The 20,846-nt window shown below is 43.9% G+C and overlaps 1 protein-coding gene across 6 annotated transcripts in view; it reads left to right on the top strand.

Annotated features, from left to right (window-relative positions):
• The first annotated feature begins 10,444 nt into the window (after positions 1-10,444).
• The window catches only part of si:ch73-105b23.6 (fibrillin-2), a 29,677-nt gene continuing 19,275 nt past the window's right edge, over positions 10,445-20,846 (top strand). For 3 of the 6 annotated variants that reach the window (XM_042066173.1, XM_042066172.1, XM_042066169.1), the window contains exons 1-9: positions 10,445-10,715; positions 10,883-11,179; positions 12,815-12,870; positions 13,066-15,153; positions 15,503-15,625; positions 15,794-17,791; positions 18,055-18,188; positions 19,085-19,252; positions 19,611-19,790. In XM_042066173.1, the coding sequence (XP_041922107.1) occupies positions 11,175-11,179; positions 12,815-12,870; positions 13,066-15,153; positions 15,503-15,625; positions 15,794-17,791; positions 18,055-18,188; positions 19,085-19,252; positions 19,611-19,790 (4,752 nt within the window). In that variant the 5' untranslated portion in view covers positions 10,445-10,715; positions 10,883-11,174. The remainder of the gene's footprint in view (positions 10,716-10,882; positions 11,180-12,814; positions 12,871-13,065; positions 15,154-15,502; positions 15,626-15,793; positions 17,792-18,054; positions 18,189-19,084; positions 19,253-19,610; positions 19,791-20,846) is intronic. The other 3 variants (XM_042066170.1, XM_042066171.1, XM_042066174.1) reach the window with 3 other exon arrangements.

Here is a 20,846-nt window from a genome sequence, read left to right as displayed (position 1 = left end):
AAATTAATAAATAAGTTTAAATAGCTGTACAGCTCAGCCGGGTATGCATGTTGTCACTAAGTTTGGTTAAGAATGCTGATGGCATTTGGGATAAAATATTTTTTTAATAGGCTACACACGCTCTCCGACTGGGAGTTTTTGTAGTGTTGGAGACGCAGAGCATATCGGCAAGCTGTCGGTTGGTGCGTAAAGTTTGCCTTGCGCTAAAGCAGTTCCCGCGCAACTTCATTCGTTTTCCTGGACACAAACCCACGATGATCATTAAAGTCTAGTTTCACCAACAGGCAGGTCAACATCACTTATTAAATTTTCCAAATGTGCACCGAAATGTGTCCAATAGGCTACCCATGCCTTCCGACATTCATCCTTCCGATGATGGAGCGCAAAAGTTTAACTTGGCCCACAGCTGCAGAACCCACGTTAAAATAGAAAATTGCATTTGGGATTCTCAAAGAATTCTATGGCCCACTCAATCTGTGACAAGGTAGGCTAGTTTAAGAAAGCATCATTGAAAGCAGTCAATACGTGATGTCCAGTGAATTATTTAATTGTGCTTTTGACATTAAATAGGCTATCTTAAACATACGCATTTACACGGTCAGTTAAGCTATTCTCTGCCAAGCAAGGTCTCGGACGCAGGCGCTTAAGTATTGCTCTTTTTTTTGTTATTACAGTTCTCTCCTCCTCGTAAGCCTCGACTAGGCTACTCCACCTCTGAAAAATACGGTGCTCTTCCTTTCGCCGGTTTCACTCATGGTTTCGACTCTCAATAGATGATGTCTTTATAAATTCGCCGTGAACGCGCACAACTCTAGGTTATCTAACACAGGGTTGATTGAACTAACTGGTAACCGGTGTTTTGGAACCGACAGCTCGGGTTTAGTCGCCACAGGTTCAGACAACCCAGAGGTTAAGTTTTATCTCAGTGTTTGTTAAACCTCCTTTCTGGAATACCCCTCAGATGTCTGCATCGTCTGGCAAAAAGAGGACATTGTTAATTATGTGCATAGTTTGGATGTTCTTGTTTTGTGTTTGCATTATTTTAATAAACTGCAATATTACTATTTTGTACTATTTTGCTGCTCTTATTTTTTTCATTATTATATGTGCCCTCTTATTTACTTACTTTTTTGTTTACTTGAATGTTATGTTTGTCTGTGGACTTAAATTGGTAAAATATGTCTTGTCTTCACCATGGGATAGTGAGAAACGTAATTTCGATCTCTTTGTATGTCTGGAACATGTGAAGAAATTGACAATAAAGCTGACTTTGACTTTGACTTTGACTATTTGTCAGTGTTTCACGGACCACCTAGCAAAAAAAAAAACAGTAGACCTACTTCAACAGTATATTACACAATAGGCCTTCTCACTGAACCACCTTGCTTATTGTCTTTGCACCTTGCTTATGGTGTCAGAGGATTCATATGATTTAAACTGGCATAGGTTACATCAGTGTTGCAGAACTGTTTGGATTTACATACAAGTTGGTTCAATATTGCAAACAACTCATCTATTATATTTTACCACATTTACTTGTGGAACACTTGAGATAGCTTGCAGACCACACCTTGACTGCTGTATGTAAATATAATAAAGTTATTTATTGAAAATTGACCTGTTTTGTATATTTGTTTTAGGAGTTTCATCAGTTTTTGTCCCTTTTAAGCTAAAGGTTTATCTTACCTTTCATATCTTCTGTCTCACAGAGGGCCAAAGTCGTCATAGTCAAATGTTTAGTGCATTTTGAAGGGAGTACATTATGCTAAGGCAGACTGGTTCTAATCCTGGGTACAGGGTCATACAGACAACAGGGGTACACTGGTGTTGCCCATTTTTCTAACCACATGAGCAATCCCCTTACGAAAAAGTAGTATAGGAATCTTCTAGTATTTGGGACAAAATATTATAGTAATCTTATAGGAATAATTATTATAGGAATAATTGGGACATACTGTAGAAGTACTACTAATAACTCTATAATATCCTGTAACTGCTATAGTTTTTATAGTACCTATAGTACTGTATGTCCAAATACTAGTATTCCTATAAGATTACTGTAATATTTAGTCCCAAAATACTATAAGATTCCTATAGTAGGCTACTTTTTCTGTCATACATGACAGAAAACAACTTGAGTAGGCTAACCTCTGCCAGATGTCAGGCTATCAAAGCCATAGTTCTCATTACCGGAGAAGTCTTGCAGCACACATTCTCTGCTTCTGTAGGCATTCTGGTACAATTCCAGCAAAATATAGCTAGGTAGGTGTGTTTGCATTTAGATCTATATATACTGTATATATTGGGCTATGACCAAGTGGTCTTTCAATGATAGTATCATGGAATTCAAACCATAACTATCTATTCCGATAGCATTAGCAGGCTAGGTCAGTGGCTGAAATGCATTTATGCGCAAGTGAAACTGAACCTAATCATAAAGACACCTTTCTCAGCAACTTTTCTGTTCAATCAGCAGAATTGGCATTACGATCCACCCGACGTTTCCCTGGTCTACCCCGTTAAACTTCAGGCTCTTGTGTTTTGCTGAATGATATACTCAGCAGATCACCCTAGTAGATAACCAGAATTACAGTCTCTAGAATTGTAGGTCAGAATGTAAACTGGGCCACAGATGGTAAGCACAATTGCATTAGTTTAAAACTATCTAGTCGAATATAGCCTAACCTAAAACTAGCTTAATTAAAATGCCACAGCCCATACTATTTTTTCTTTTAGAATATAGATAATAAGAGAATAAATCATTATGCAAATACTTTTACTTTTAATACTTAAAGTATATTTAAAAGCAGGTACTTTTTACTTTTACTTAAGTAGGGTTGTCATTGTGGTACTTTTACTTTTACTAAAGTAAATATTTCTCTGTGTATTTGTACTTTTACTTAAGTACTGAGATTCAGTACTTCCTCCACCACTGCTCACAGGGCATTCATCAATACTACAGATCACTGCGAAATTAATGAAAAAACGATGAGATGAGACGCCTGCCGACACCAGTGAAATGCACCGACGGTTCACTTAAAGCCTGTGTTGCAGGTTAAACACCACTGTTGATTAATGGGTACATAAAGCACTCAATATATGTATATCATTTTAAAAATGTCTCCAAATGGTGTTAAATGCCAGTTTTTGTTGTTGTTAGCATTAGCGGGTTTTTTGTACGCAATTCGGTGATGACGTCACTTTGGGGACTACTTGATCTGCGCTTCATTCATTCCAATGCATTTCAATGGACATCGCGGTTACACTTTCAACATAAAGTTTGTATATTTACACTTCGAATTTCGTCACAGCATTTATATCACAGCTACCCTATGATCTACCAATGGTAATAACGGTGCCTGATATCAATTTAGTATTTTTTCTGAATTTCGGGAGGTCTCGTTTTGGATGGTATATGTTTTACATTCATTCCTATGGGAAACGGTCGCGGTTACACTTTCAACATAAAGTTTGTATATTTACACTTCGAATTTCGTTACAGCATTTATATGACAACGACCCTATGGTCTAACAAAGATAACAATGTCTTCCGATTTTAGTTTAATGCAATTTTCTGAATTTGAGAGGCCTCGTTATGAGGCTATAATGCACCTATTCAGTTCAATGTATTATGCTTATAACATTACGACACTTTTTTTGTTACTGTCAGTGAACAGCACCGAATGAAAGTCAACATGTTCTTTGTATCTAGTGATAGTGATAATGTCGTTAGTTCAGATAAGTAGGCTACCGGGCAAACTTAGTCAGAAGATCAGAATATGAAGCATCATGATAGCTAGCTGGGCTAACTTTTTAGTCCCACCTGTGAGCCACCCCAGTTACTTAGCTTCTAGCCACCGCCGATTAGGCTGGTCGTGTCTCAGCATGAATGTTTTCGATAACTACTGCTCGTGATTGATTGCCATTGACATCGCCAGGGTACGGCTTACCAAAGAGGGAGATAATATGGGCAAGTCGCAGTTTTGCAGGTGCTTGTGTGGGCTGTGCCGTCCCGATGGAAACTGTGGTGGAGAGCTGCAGTAACTAGGGAAGCGAGTGCATTTTGGCCGCTGGTCGAGGAGCTCCCCTGTGACCAGCATAATGACATGATCTATCTATCTGTCTATATACATATCTAGGCTATCTATAGCCTATATGTTTATCTATAATCTGCGCTATCTACTGCTGAACAATACTTTACTCGTCTCTCTTTACTCCTCTCTCGTTACTCTCAAGGGTCTCAAGGTGGGCTTTGGTCTGTAGTCTCCCCAAGGTGACGTAATGCAATGCATTGTGGGGGAAAGGAGAATCACTTCAAATGCTGTGAAATATTACCTGCTTTTTGGTATTATATTCCGTTTTGTGATACCCAACAACATCAAATACAATGGATAACAGTTTAAATGTTTATTATCAACAAGCAAATTGTGCAAATTTGTTGGAAAACGAACCCTGCAACACGGCCTTTAACTTTGGTCACATGACATGGGGATTTTTAAGCAGTGGTCACATGACATGGCTGTTTTGAACCACGTTTCGAAGCAGTGTTTCGAAACACTTGTGCTTCGAAGCCTCGACATGATTCGAGACGTTGGTTTCGAAAGTCACACCCCTAGAAAATTGTATAGTTTCTGTTTCATTATACAGTCATATCACAGCCTTAAATGCCTCTTTGAAACTAGCATAAACTAAACAATCACGTTACAGCTTTCAGATCTATATCACGAGTCTAGTCCAAATGTGATGGACTAGCTTTGTTTCATCTGAGGTAAGATAATGTGGAATGTGAATAAAATCTTGCTCGACAAGTTAGGACAGAAACCCGTTTCTGTGCGGCAGTGTCGTTACGCTTTGAACACATTTCACAGCATGTTCCGGTGTCGTGTGTCACCCCTCTGAGAAAAGGCACTACCTGGGTTGACACATGGAAGGTGTGGCCCTGTTGGTCACTCTTGGCATATATCAGTGAATGTGTACATCTTGTGATACTCATCATTGCATGTGCTGTTTTGACAAAAACTCTCTCTTTCTCTGCTGCATTACACACTTTTTTATTCACACACTATTTCATCACAGTTTATTGATATTGCGCTGCATTGCTGTGGTATGATTTATTAGCGACAATAAATTAGACCAAGAAAAAAAAAAAGACCAGTTAGCCTTATTAGCTTGTTTGATGCAAATCCTAACTGAAATAAAACCATGCCAATCTCTAGGGTGAAGGGTAGGCTATGTGATGATGTGGGGCTAATTTCAAAGGCCAAGGGAACTTTATCAGGATGCATAGTGGATCCATGAAATAACTGGCCTTTAAAAATAAACATCTGCCTGCCTTTTTTATTCTTCTTTTTAGTCAACTTTAGCATGGGTTCACATACTTTTTCTTGCCACTGTATATAGTGTAAATTATTATATGAAATGGCATGTGGTTTACCAATATGAATCCAACTGACACATCCATAATGCTGGAACTGCCCTATTTATTATTTCATTATAGGTAGTCTTTTTGTAAGATTTCCTATTTCTTACTTTTTATGGTGACATACTGATTACATCCCTTCTCTTTATTGTGATTTAATAAACTTTATAGACTTCAACCATATTTATTCCTTCTGGAGTGAACAATGGACCTAGATTAATGTAGGAACTGAATAGTGAGGGAACACCCAGTGATATCCTAGTAGCCTACCATCAAATGGTAGTCTATAGCGATGTGGTCAGCTTCCACACCGGTGTGCCGTGGTCCGCCTTACCGGTGACCACGTCATGGTCCACTTGATCCCAGAATTTATAGTTTACCCACCTCCTTTTTTACCCCATACATACTTGCACACAACCCAAGACATGGCCACAATACACAACAAAGTACTTTATTTAGATAAAAGTAAAATTGTAAATAATTAGTATAGCATTGCAACATCATAACTCACAACTCTCTCAAATTTCTCAGGTGTATACATTATGCACACATGTTTCATGACCTGACAGGACAAGGCATGAACATAGAACAGGATGCGTTATTGTGGGAAAAGCCATCTTTTTCTATAGATATCTCTTTATTAAAGAAGTAAAGTAAACGAAATCACCACAAAGTTAAAATTGCAGTTGCTTTTTAGGCAATGCTAGCAGGTAAGTGTTGGCAATATCCATGGTGTTTAAGGTGCAGGTGGTAACAGCAATTAGGGCAAGTATATAGGCTAACACTGAACCTTAGTGGTGAGAAAGCCAAATATACAGTCACAAGTGTCAGTAAGCGCTTTCAGACATACGTGTAAGACCGGAGGTTCTGCCGATGTTAAACGGTGGGGCCGTATATCTGAACGACATAACCGGTCATATGGAAGTCCGAATTTACCCGGTGTTTATACTACTCCCCCCCTAGTATTTCCTCCGGACATTATGTAAATGTGCTGTGTCTGAACGAGGAGTAGAACATGCGGTTAAAATTCACACCTAGTGAGAGGGCGTGTTGGTGACGTTTCTTTCGTGCGTCCATGTGGTTAGATCTGACTTAAATACCAGTGTTATGATGGAGTGGCATGCTGTCCAGAAAATCTCCGACCTGGAAAGATGCAGACATCACTGAGCTACTGTCCATGAGGGCATACAACATTTTGATAGAACACCTGAAGGGAACGTTAGAGACACGTTAGCCTACAACTGCATGGCAAGGACAAACGAATTCAGAAGACTGAATCATCATAAGCAGAAGGCGCTGAAAAGGCAGTAGCCTTAATAATAATAACAGGAGTATTTAATAAATTGTTAGCCAACACGGTTTTCTGTTCATTGATAGCCTTCATGACCTGCTGAGCTCGCTGATATTTTCTGAGCATATATGCCTAGAGAAAATGAAAACGAAGTAAACCCAACTTTGTTCCAAGCTCCTTACGTAAATGCAACACATAGGGAGAGGATGCTTTTGGAAAAAATAAACCATGAAAAAATGAACAACTTCACTGTTATTGATGTTAGTATTTTGTTTGTTGCTTAAAAACGTTGTATGATCTTGAAGTCTTGAGTTAGCCTACTGAATTGGCTGGTAGCCTACCATAAAGTTTGTGCATGCTCTTTCTCTCCAACGCAAACCAGATTTGGGGTTCTATAGCTAATTCTGGTACATAACGTTGAAAACAGATAAATGTGTTTATTTGAAGCACACATACAAATACTATAGGCTAGGTCAATTTCAAGTGTGCACTTACATGACTAGCCTACTTCAAGTATTAGCCTATGCACAATAGATTTCTCTTCTTTAGCCTACATAATGCATAGGCTACACTTTGTAAATACAAAGCAGCTGTGACAGGCAGCGGCCGCATATATTCTGCGTCATATCTCGCATCTTGTGAACTCCACAAGCCCCCACCCCTCACTCGACCACCACACGGAGATTCTGTAATGTGCGTGTATGTTGTTCACACATACGTCCGTATAAGGTCAGTATTGGGTCCGCAGGTTAGCATCATATCTGAATCATCCGAAGGGTAGGACCTCCGTTTGACAAACCTCCTCATATACTCCGGAGGTTATATCTGAAAGCGCTTAGTAAAACCAAAGTCTGCAGTTAAAGGAGATCAGTGAACCAGTGGATGAGTTAACAGGCACCAGTAAGAAACCATGGAGAGAATAGAAAATGGCATCAATGGATCAATAATAGGTTTTATTTAGTCCTATTTGTATAGAACATTTATTTTTGGAATCTGATCCCTTATCATACCTGTTAATTTTTACTCGTCGCTCGACTTATCGTGACTAAATTCAAGATGGCTGCAAACGCTAAACTTCGTGAAGATACTATCTGTATAAATCGTCCTGTAAGTAAACTACCAGTGCTTTTTTAAAGTTCTCAATGTCTCGTTTTAAATGTCAGGGCCCTCGGTAGTCTACCAATGAAGTGTGGAGATACATTGAGCCTCGTAAATGGTGTACAACAGTGATTTATTTGCATGGCTAGCCCGATGCCGAAGCACCACCATTTAAAAAGCTGTTGGTAGCATCGGCTAACTAGCGCCAGATTTTGGAGTGCAGGGGACAAGCCGAGATGGGCTATGAGACATACGTTCACACTCGGTATCATGTTTCAACACACTTTAGGTCAATATCACACCGGAATTCTCCTTTAAGTCAGTGGTCCCCAAACTACGGCCCGCCACCTCATTTTGGGTGGCCCCCCAAAACATGTCCGTGGTATATAGCATCTGCCCCGCATGGGAGTACGACATCGTCAAACTATAACCTCCGTAATTTCCCCCATTCATTCTCTATGGCGAGTCTTAACAATACACATGTAATACTCTTTTTGTCCACTGGTGGTTGTTTTGGCGCTGTTTCGCGTTGCAAACAATGTAAGAGGCCTATGTTGACTGCATCAGTGCTCAGAGTATTCTAAAAGTTTATCAATTAATTGCTAATAACTAACTAACTCATATTTCTGGGACTTTTTGGGATAATTATTTCTATTTTTATTCACTCGTTCAAATGTTCATACAAATTCACAATTCACAAAATTCTCATCAGGTGAGTGAAAGTGGTCATTTCAGATGTTTTTGCCAGCACTTCATACAACTGTCATAGTTTGAGAACTTTAAATTATTTGTAGGATATTGCTTGTTTACAACTTGAGCTGTGTATGCAAAGACACAGAGTTCAGAGTTCACACATTTTGAATATTTCATTTGAGCTACATTTTACACTGATATGGCATGATGGCAATATAAACACAGCTAACAATGGTATTAAATTGCAGTAGCCTATGATTAAATGTAATGGAATATTCGACTAAGGTAGACTGCTGCTGTTCACAGCACTAAGCCATTTATGGTTACTGATATACTCCGAGTCTCTGGCCCTCTTTTAGAGCCAGGCATGGTGAGCTGGCCCTCGAAAGAAAAAGTTTGGGGACCACTGCTTTAAGTTTTCCTTCCAATTTGCTGAGGCCCCCCTGGCACCCCCTCGAGGCCCCCCAGGGGGCCCCGGCCCCCACTTTGAAAACCATTCTAACCTGTGCTAATTGCTGCAGCAACAGATGGCATGTCAGAGTTAAAGTCGGCATCAACCTGACCTGTAAAAAAGAATATAGTGGTGCACAATGTGATTTACCCTCTTGGAATGATCTCTGCTCTTATGCTCTGCTCTTGTGCTTGACACCCTGGTTGACACCACACCCAATTACAGTAAATATCCCAGCATTCTTTTTTCTCACAGACAGTTAACCAAAAGAGATACAACATAATCCAAAATTATGACACAAATGAAGCATATGCAGAGGATAAGACTCATTATAACCCACTATGAAAATTAAAAAAAAAAGTTCAAATGCTCTTGCAGCTGGGTCTACAGTGGAATGCCTCCAAGAGGAGTTCTCCAGGTGGTAGTTATCAGTTAACCTGACTCTCGCCAGATGAATTTCGTTCCGCTTAGCTCCACCTAGCTCCACTCACATCCATCTGGGATTGCTTCCGTTGAGAGTGATTTCGGCACCAGATTGTATGGTAGAGCCAATCAGGACGCGGGGCGCAGGGATGGATTACTGCACGGGCCTACCAGGCCCAGGGGCCCAAGGGGTCCGTAGCGTAGAAGCGACTGTGAGACTGTTCTCAGCATCACAGGTTGGCTTCGATGTGAGTGGTTGAAGTAGCACGTGATAGCAATAATTTTACGGTTAAAATTAATAATAATTTAATTTCTAGACTAGTTTCCGTTATCCATGTGGCCCTTCTTGGTTTAAAACAAAGACACCATCCCCTCCCCCAATTAAATGCTAATGTAGTGGTTCAAGGGCTATCAGGTACACAGGACAAAGGATGTTACCTTGATATAATGTATCCATGTGTCATGAAATGTAAATATATTCATGTTTGGTATCATTGTGATAGTCTCAGTACAAGGATTGTAATGATTTGATTGTGAGAATGATTGGAACATTCTATAAGTGATATTTCTGATATATAAGATATCTCTCCTCATGCTATTCAGATAGGTGTGAAGTGGGTGTGAGTAGGTGTGTCTGATGCCAAGTGGAGAACCAACCAAGTGGGCTTGTTTTGGCGCCAAATTCTTTCTTTGTTTAAAGCGTTCAAAAGTAACTAAACTGCAATGTTTGTCAGACTTAGACTTGGGCTTAGACTAAGACTAGAAGGATGTAGAACGGAAGAGAGGAGAAGTTGGCTACAGGCCAACCTAGGCCTTCCAGGCCTGGGCTAGGCCTGCATAGACCATAGACCATAGACCATTTTTTTGTACCCTTTCTGCTTGTAACAGAATAAACTTGATTCCTGAGTTTTTCCTGAAGTTTGCCAGTCTAAGATTAATATTAAGTAATTATTCACCACAATTACTTTCACACGTCAATAGATGACGGACAAGTGGCTTATCCAATCATATGCAAGGATTTTTGATAAGGCCCAGCCTTCTGAAGCACCACTCCAATGGATCGATCCCAGATGGATGAGTGGAGCTAGGCGGAACAAAATTCATCTGGCGAGAGTCAGGTTAGTTATCAGTCCCCCCAGCTGTCATCTCACCAGTGTTCAGACAGCACACATAATTGCTCCATAGACTGAAACAACTGGCTTTCAAAATGCATGTTGACTGCATTGAATGTAACGTAATTTCTAATGCCTTATAAGAGTATCAGAGGGCCAAGAAAGCATTGAAAAAGCCAAAACTTGATTGAAGACATGAGAGTATCTGCATAATGTTAAATCGTGAAGGTAATAACGACCCTGTATTCACAAATATACTGTATCTTTACGATTGACTTCATGATAAGCCAAATTGTCTTGCGTTTTTGTAACAAGCATACCTTGTGAGGTCTCTCAACAATGAGAGGATAGTCATACTTTGTTTTGTGCTTTCCTCCTTTCTTCTATCTGAAAAGGACACACCATTCCCAGGGGGTTAGTCCACCAAACATCAGGAGAGAAAGGATATTGGGCGTAGGTGTAGTTTAAGATGTCAGGGTGTGTGTGTGTGGTGGGGGGTGGTTGGGTAAGAGAGAGAGAGAGAGAAAAAAAAAAGAGAGGAAAGGGATACACAGAGAGGAATGTCAGAGACATAGGGGAACCACAGCCTAGGAGTCAGGGGACGTGGACACACAAGAAGAGAGTGGAGTGCAGGCTTGACCATCTGCCCCAATGACTGCCTCTTGAAAACCACGCCACTGGACCAGCATGCAGTAAGTGTGTGTGTGTGTGTTGGGGTAGCAAAATGTGAATCTTCGGATTTTGGATTGTCAGCGGTGCCCATGATGGCCAAGGGTCATCTTCGTCAGGTGTGAATTTGTGGGGTCTTCTAGTCAAATCCATTATCTGGTGGATGATTATCAGTAGCGATTATCTGGCTACTGTTGATAGCTCTCTTCATGTACCCTATAAAGTGTGTTAAAATGACACATTGCTGTATGTTTTCACACATTTTGTGTCAATTTCAACACCACAATTATGTGGAGATAGCCAAATTGTGTGACATATTGGCTGGGTGGGTTAAAAAGTTAAAATACAGGGTTTTTTGTTAGATAGCTGAAATTTGTCTTTAACCTTTCACCCAGCCACACAATTGCTGTGTTGAAATTGACACTAAATGTGTTTCCCTGAGCACACACAGCAATGTGTCATTTTAACACATCACTTTTTAGATTGTAATTTAGTATCTAGATATCTAGATGTGATGTGAGAAGTGATGTACAACTCATCACAGTGATTGATTTTACTCTTTGTTCACTTCAGCTGTTAGTATACAAATGTGAACTTAATTTAAGTACGTTTTGATTGGAATGAACCTCCTTCCATTCAGCAGTATCAATGTGTGAACAGTATGCTTCTTGGAGGTTAAGGGTAGAGAACAATTAGTTCCGCTTTGTATTACACTATCTCTCTCATTTATTTGTAACTATATAGATTTAAATATGGATTTATTTGTCATCTGCCTCCTTCACCCAAGGGCCACTCTCCTACACACCACGCCCAGGTGTCTATTGAGTCATTTCAAGTCAGTACAGTAGGCAAACTCTGCCTCCAGGCTGGAGGAAGATGTCATCAGATATCAGGGATTATTTATTTATTTATTATTAAATATTTATTTTTACTAAATGAACATAGTATATCAAACCATAAGTAGTATATAACATTATGAAATCTGGTGTTGTGTACAGTATATGAATACTAGATGAAACCCACATAGTCAGTATATCTGCTCCCATCCTATTGAGTCCTTTCTAAAGTAGACTACCTGCTCTACCCTGTGCTATAGGCCTAGCAAATAGGCTAAGGAAACAAAGTAACAGAGACCTTTCCCCCTTTGTGGTGAATAGAATTGGGTTAAAGAGGTAACCTATTCCTGTAACTAATACTTTTAGCTGCAGTCAGGAATCCACCTATGTGCCCTTCCAGGGGTTAGCATCTCTGTTTTGCCTAATGCCTTACAAACTCCATTCACAAAGGGATGTCTTTCTTGCTCCATATTTATGAAACCAGATCTCAACCACTGTCCTGTCCTAACACCCGAGAATGTAACTGAGAAACTTTCTGACATTTAGACCCCAAATCCCTTATATATCTACAGACTTTATTCTCCCCCAAACTCAGAGCAACATAGTAAGCAAAATCGCAGAAATAAAATATGTTTTGTGAGCAATATGACATTCAAGAGCTTGTGCATGTGTTTATTAATGTGTATATTTGTATTTAAGACAAAACATGTTTTATGACCCACCCATTGTTTGCAACTCACCTATTCTTGGTACGAGTTAACAAATGTCCTATGGATGAAATCTGCATTCTTTTGACTCAGAAGTCTCTCTTTCTGCTTGCAGGGCTTCACTGCTCTCTCTGGTGTATGTTTGTGCGTGCCTACATTACACCCACGTAGGTAAGATACCCACATCTCCTATTCTGTGTGTGTGTCTGAGCATGCTTGTGTGCTGGGCATGTGTGTGTGTGTGTGTGTGTGTGTGTGTGTGTGTGTGTGTGTGTGTGTGTGTGTGTGTGTGTGTGTGTGCGTTTCTCTTTTGTTATTGTTATTGCATCTTATTTGTATTGTCTGTTTTTCTCTCTGTGTCTCCAGTGGCTGACCTGAGTGACTGCGCTGCCGTAGGAAGTGTGTGCCACACCTATGCCAATTGCATGAAGAACCGTAATGGCAACTTTGTCTGCGTGTGCGACACAGGCTACAATGGCAACGGCGTGCAGTGTGCGGACATCAACGAGTGCGCCTTGGGCCTGCACCGCTGCCACACAAATGCCCAGTGCAACAACACCCTGGGCAGCCACAGCTGCGTGTGTGCCCAGGGCTACTCGGGCGACGGCATCGTCTGCACGGACATCAACGAGTGCCAGGTCAACAACGGCGGCTGCCACGCAAAGGCCGCCTGCATCAACACCAACGGCGGCCGCACGTGCACGTGCAACGTGGGCTTCAAGGGCGACGGGTTCACCTGCCAGGACGACGACGAGTGCAAGAAGTGGGGCATCTGCCACTGGAACGCCACGTGCACCAATAACCCAGGCTCTTATGTATGCACCTGCAACAGTGGCTACAAAGGCAATGGCAACTATCTGTGTCTGGATGTGGATGAGTGCTCAGAGACCCCAGGAGTTTGTTCAGCTTCCCTTGGCTACAAAGGCTGCAGAAATCTGCCTGGGACCTACCGCTGCATCTGCAGCACTGGCTACCAAAGCAATGGGCAGACATGCGTCGACATTGACGAATGCGCGAACAACATCTGTAGCTTAGAAGCCACTTGCATCAACACTCCGGGATCGTATACGTGCACGTGTAACAAGGGCTTCGTGGGCGACGGCCTCATCTGTGTGGACGTCAACGAGTGCGATCAGGATAACGTCTGCCACCCGAACGCCCAGTGCATCAACATGCTGGCCAGCTACGAGTGTTCCTGTCTCGCCGGCTTCCTCGGGGATGGAGTCCAGTGTGTGGACGTGGACGAGTGTGTGACTGACCCGTGCCCCACCATGGCCGCCTGCGTGAACAAGCCGGGCTCCTTCTACTGCGACTGCGGCCGTGGCTACGCATTCAATGGCACGCAGTGCAGAGACCTGGACGAGTGTGCCGCTGGGCAGTGCAGTCCGTCCGCCTCATGTGTGAACTTCCCAGGGTCCTTCACCTGCAAGTGCCACCTGGGCTATGAGGGCGATGGGATCAAGTGCGCGGATATCGACGAATGCTCCTTCCCTCAACAGTGCCACCCCAACGCCCAGTGTCTGAACCTACCGGGGACCTTCAACTGCACTTGCATGCCGGGATACGCCGGGGATGGCGTGAGCAAGTGCTCGGACGTTAACGAGTGTCTGGTCGACAAAGGGGGTTGCGGGTCCAGAGCCACCTGTGTGAACAGCAGAGGCTCCTTCGCCTGCGTCTGCCCCTCCGGGTTCACACTGGTCAACACCACCGTCTGCCTGGACGTGGACGAGTGCCGCGACCTGGCCAAGCCCTGCGGTGCCAACGAGCGGTGCCTGAACACGGAGGGCTCGTACCTGTGCCCATGTCAGGTCGGGTTCACCCTCGACACCCAGGGCACCGAGTGTTCGGACGTCGACGAATGCCAGGAGGACAACCCTTGCCACGCAGACGCCACCTGCCTGAACACGTTCGGGTCAGTGACGTGCACCTGCAAGCGGGGTTTCGCCGGAAACGGCGCCGGCTGCGAGGATGTGAACGAGTGCGATGCAGACGACCCCTGCGATGCCAGGGCCTCGTGCCAGAACGCCCGTGGCTCCTTCTCATGCCGCTGCCAGGAGGGCTTCACTGGTGATGGCTTCGCGTGCGAGGACGTGGACGAGTGCGCCCTCTCCAACGCTACCTGCCCCTCCGGCTCCACGTGCATCAACTCGCCCGGCGCGGCCGTCTGCTCGTGCCTGAACGGCACGGTGGCGGTGCGTGGTGGCGTCTGCGTGGAGCCCAGCTCTGAGTGCGACCCACCGTGCCACCTGTATGGCCTGTGCTACCCTTCGCCTGCTGGGTTCCAATGCGTCTGTGATGTGGGGTTTGTGGGGGACGGCAGCGTCTGTTCTGATGTTGATGAGTGCCAGAGGGACGATGTTTGTCCACAGAATGAAACCAAATGCCTGAATAAGCCTGGGTCTTATGACTGTGTATGCAGAACTGGCTTCACACAGAATGGGACGGACTGTGTTGGTGAGTTTGTGTGATATTAGTCCTCTAACACTTTGTGTACAACTTTATATATATTCACATCTTTAAATGTTTTGTTTATAGTCTGTCATGATAGTATAGATAAATATGCAGGATAGTTGTACGTATAAATAGGTAGCTCGAAATATTCATGAAATGCTTTTTTGTCATTACCCTTTCCATAGCATATTAAATCCATGTTAATTTGTTCAGTTTATTTGTCTGTCTATGAGGAAATGCTAGATGGATATATGCTACTTAGATGGTAAGTGGATACATTGTACTTATAAGTACTATATAGATGGCTATTAACTCTTTCTTTATGTATCTTTTATTCGTCATTCTTTTTCAGATATTGATGAGTGTGATTCCAGAGCACATCAGTGCAGTGATTTTGCCCAGTGTGTGAACACCATCGGGAGTCATCTGTGTTTCTGTCTGAATGGCTTTGAGGGAGATGGACACAACTGCACAGGTTAGTCTTCACCTCACTGGTTTGAAACAGTGTGTGTGTGTGTGTGTGTGTGTGTGTGTGTGTGTGTGTGTCTTTGTCTGTTTCTCTGTGGATCCTCTTTCTAGTCTCTAGAAGCTCACTGTGGGGAGCCTGTTTGCTTGACACTCTCCCCTTTTGGATGACTTCTAGACATTGATGAGTGCCCTTCTCAAAATGGAGGATGCCACCCTGATGGCAGCTGCACAAACACGCCAGGATCCTTCCAGTGCACCTGCCCGCTTGGCATGACCGGGGACGGCATTGAGTGCCAGGATGTGGACGAATGCGCCCACAATGCCACCCTCCCGCACAACTGTAGCCATCTTGCCCAATGCCAGAACACTGAGGGGTCTTACAGCTGCGTGTGCCAAGGCGGGTACTCTGGTGACGGGCGTACCTGTGACGATGTGGACGAGTGTCTGCTGCCCTCTGCCTGTGAGCAAAACATGACCTGTCACAACACACCTGGTGCATACACCTGCACGTGCATCCTGGGGTTGGTCTATGACTCGGGCACCTGTGTGAGCACAGAAGATTGCCTGAATGCCAGCGCGGTGTGCCACGCAAACGCCGAGTGTGTGAACGCGCGGAGCTCCGACTACTGCAGGTGCGCGGATGGCTTCGCGGGGACTGGAATGGACTGCTGGGATGTGGACGAGTGCGCCAAAGTGACCGGAGAGGAGTGGCCGTGCCCGGAGTTCTCTTCCTGCTTCAACAGGCCGGGGTCATTCCACTGCCACTGCTGGGAGGGCTACAACGACACCGGAACGCACTGCGTGGACATCGACGAATGTGCGACGGGGAACGCCACCTGTCCTGACAACAGCACCTGCCTCAACATCGGCGGGGCCTACCAGTGTCCATGTGACAACGGCTTCCGGGCCAATGGCTCACTCTGCAAGGACGTTGACGAGTGCTCATCTGGCTTGGCGGCGTGCCCAAATGTTTCCGAGTGCCACAATGTACCGGGGTCGTTTTTCTGCGACTGCTGGGAGGGTTATGTGGGTAACGGCACTGGTTGTGAGGATGTGGATGAATGCCTCAAAGACAACGCGTGCCAGGATCACAGCACCTGTGCCAACACGGTGGGTGGCTTCAATTGCACCTGCGACCCGGGCTTCACCCTCAACGGTCAAGATTGTGCGGACATAGATGAGTGTCTCACCGGTCAGCTATGCGCCAACGGCACTTGTCTCAACAGCCTCGGCTCCTTCTATTGTGAGTGTGACGAGGGCTTCTGGAGTAACGAAACCGAATGTGTGGATGTCGATGAGTGCTCAGAGTCTTCCGGAAACGCCACTCCCTGCCAGCCCAATGCCACATGTGTCAACCTACCAGGCACCTATGAGTGTCCCTGTGACGCAGGGTTCATTCTTAATGGAACGCACTGTGTGGATGTGGATGAGTGCAGTGACGTGGACAAGAGCCCCTGTGTGGACCACGCTGATTGCGTCAACACTATCGGGTCGTTCCTGTGCCCCTGCACGTTTGGTTACCAACCCAATGGGCCGAACTGCACAGACATCGATGAGTGCCTGGCGAACAACACGTGTCGCCCCGACCAGCTGTGCTTCAATGAGCCTGGAACGTTCCGCTGCGCGTGCCCGCAAGGGTTCCACGAGGAAGGCAGCGCGTGCGTCGACACGGATGAGTGCCATGGGCGTGGTGCGTGCCACGAGTTGGCGCGCTGCTGGAATTGGCTGGGGTCGTTCTCGTGCCACTGTCCGCCGGGCTACGTGGGCAATGGCACCTGGTGCCAGGACGTGGACGAGTGTTCCACACGCGTCACCCCGTGTCACCCTCCGGCCGGCTGCCTGAACACCCCGGGCTCGTACCTCTGCCAGTGCCCGTCAGGGTTCCTCTCGGTCGGGTCGCTGTGTGTCGACCTTGACGAGTGTCAACACAACAGAGGAGGGTGCCACCCTCAGGCGATGTGCCAGAACTCTGTGGGCAGTTTCCGGTGTGTTTGTGGCCGAGGTTGGACCACAACAGAGTGGGATGGACGTGGGCACAGAGGATGTGCTGATGTGGATGAGTGCCTGAGCCTGGTAGCCTGTCCTGGGCACACCGCCTGTGCCAACTCCCCTGGCTCTTTCACCTGCATCTGCCACTCTAACAGTACTGTTTGTCAACAGTTGGCACGAAAGGGTGGGGGACACAATCAACACAACTGCCAACTCTCTCTTTCTCTCTATATATATATTTGTGTTTGTGTGTGTGTGTGTGTGTTGATATCTCAGTATGAGAGTGTTGTCTGTATGTGTGCATATGGTTTACTATGTGTCCCTATTTTTAAAAAAGCAAATAGCCAAAACACAGATTATACAATCTAGCCATGCAATTTCACCAGATACTTACGTTGATGTGTGTCTGTTGTTCAATGTATTGAAGATGTGCCCTTCTCTCTGCAGAGAGTGATCTGTACCCTTTTGGAGAGGAGGTGGGAGATACTGGTGTCTCCATCACTACAGCCGATGGAAACTCTCCCTACATCAGTCCACCTATGGGCTTTCCCTTTATGGGCAAACTGTATGACCGCCTCTATGTGAGTATCCAGCAAGGTGTAAGGATCCCGGGCTGCCATGGACACTGTGGACACTTAGTTTGGCCACTTACGGTGCTGATTCAGACCTCCATGGGGCCCAAAGCAAAATCCTGATCTCTTTTGGCCAAAATGTAAGCATTTTTTTTTTAAAGTCACACCTGACACCCCAGTGCTCTCAGTACAATCATCCCACCCCATTTCGGATGTCTACGGAAATTACCAAATATATTTTTTTGACCCATAAAGGGCTAGGGGAAATAAACATAATTGTGTGTGAATCACCTTCACAGCTTTAAGTTGTGGGCTGCTAGTACTGACTGAGGCTGACTGTTCTTCACCTGAGTCTGGCTACTTGCCAAGATGCGGTTCTTTTTTCATCCACATTCAAAAAACAGAATATGTGGTTATATTTCACAATATAAAAGTACTCTTACTGGAAAAGGCTGGCAAGCAAGCCGCAGACAGATCAGGGGATTCACCTCCCTGTTAGGCCAGCTTTATTTGACTGCTGTTCCCGCTGTTCATTCTTGTGAAGTTTTTTCTTTTTTTTCTCATGCCCTGAAGGGTAATTCGGTTTCATCTTCTTAATGTCGGCTATGAGTCACTGTTGCTATAACTGTATACCTGTCGTTAGCTGGACTCAAGGGGAGACGGAGAGGGGACCCTGATTAACTTGCAGGACCCTGACCACTTATACTGTAAAAATGAAGCATGTGTTTGTCAGACCTAACTATAATAGAAAGATTATGATGACTTAGGATTTTTTGGAAATTAGTGATCTTCAAATGAAAAATGTTACAAATAATGGTAATTAATGAACATACAGTATGTTCAGTCTAATTTTTAAGTTCATATTTATCTTCAGTCTATAGTTTTGTGTTTTAATATTTGTACAGTTTTCGGACAATGGCCTCGTCCAGCTGCAGTCAGTCACAGAGAACGAACAGTTTCTGTATCCCGCTCCCTCTTCCCTGGGTTTCCGTGGAAATAAGGGTGTGGCCATGTTGGCAGTGTTCTGGGATGACGCTGACCTTACGCTGGGAGAAGGGAAGCTCCTGTACCAGGTAAACATGGAGACAGCCAAAAGTCATGTTGAAGTGCCAACAAGTGCAATGAAAGATGAAGCATTTGTTTAAAAAAAAAAACAAAAGAAAAAACTTTGGGAGATTTGAGATTTGGGAGAAGAAGTTGCTTTCCTAAGAAACATTCACTCATGTACAAACTTGTACAGTGTTCACTATGGAATGTTTAAACCCTGCCCATAAGTGTACAGATGCAGGGGGTAGTATGACAGACTCTATCTGGCTGTGAGAAGGATATCAACTTCAACTTTCTTTCCTTTTTCCAAAACCTGTACACCCATTCTTCATTAATTCTGTCTGTCTGTTTATCTTTCTTTCTGTCTGTCCTCTCCTCTCTCAGGAGTATCATAAGATGAACCACTCAGATATTTACGCCCAGATAGTGTTCAACCACACAGCAGAGCACGTCAGCCAGTTGGAGTCTCAGCGGGGGAACCCTCCCTACACACCTGCCTGGATCCTCAAAGTCACATGGGACCATGTGCTGCCAGTGTCCTACCAGAAGGTCAACCTCTCTGAGGTCAGACTACGGCTCTTTCCCATACTGTGTCCAAGTCTGGGACATACATCCTGACTAGATTCAGGCGCAAACAAGAGCAAGACTATGGGATTGTTGCCCAAATGGCTAATAGGCTCATTAGTCAATCAGCTGGTTGATTGTAATTTATTGTTGACCATGCTGGTTTATTGTTTATTTGTTGGAGGGTAGGGTTAGTGGCTTTTTGATAGTTGATATGCCATTAGATGGCCTGCTAGGCCAGCTGTTTGACAATTGTTTTATTGGAATGTGGTGAGTTATCAGGTTTGAAGTTTTCCTGGGTGGGTTGATTGGCCCATGACAGCCACCTTTGTCATCTCTGATATACAGTACATAGTAAGTAAGTGAGTAAGTACATGTGATTTATATAACACATTGAAAACCAAAGTGCTTTATAATAGAAGAGAAAGAGAAAAGGAAAACACACCAAACTCACAAACACACACACACATAAACAGGCAGTATTTGCATACAATGACACAATGGAGAATCGGCGTCTGCGCCTTAAGTTTGTAATGTCTTGCCTGGTGCGTGAACTCTAAAGGTTGAGTGTTACAGTAGAAAAAAAAACAGAGGCGCACTCAAGGGCTTGATACTAATACAAATTTGTATTGAGAGCCAAGGTTTTTACAAGTCTACAGACAAAAAACTGGGAAACAAACGTTTCGGGCTTAGCCCATTATCAATGTCTCCATTATGAAATGCATCACAGGGCGTTCAGGTTTTTTATAGACGTGACGTGTCAATTACCGTAATACTTAATGTCAACACAAAAGACAAATTATAATGTATGTATAAACTACACCAAAACCAAAAAACAACCATATGTGCAATTAACATTAAAAACATATGTTTTTAATATATTTAATATATATTCTGTATATACAGACATAATGTATACATATCTGGATTCAAGACAGGAGTATACACAATAATACAAGATCCACATAAGTGCTTATCGCATCACAAAAAACATGACAGAACCAGTTCTTCATTCATCCCTAAATGATGGAGAGTTTTCAGGGTAAACATCTACGT

Source organism: Alosa sapidissima, chromosome 16 (assembly GCF_018492685.1).
Source record: "Alosa sapidissima isolate fAloSap1 chromosome 16, fAloSap1.pri, whole genome shotgun sequence".
In the NCBI taxonomy this organism is placed as follows: Eukaryota; Metazoa; Chordata; class Actinopteri; order Clupeiformes; family Clupeidae; genus Alosa; species Alosa sapidissima.
The sequence above is the reverse complement of the archived record's forward strand: the minus strand, read 5'-3'. Positions and strand labels throughout refer to the sequence as shown.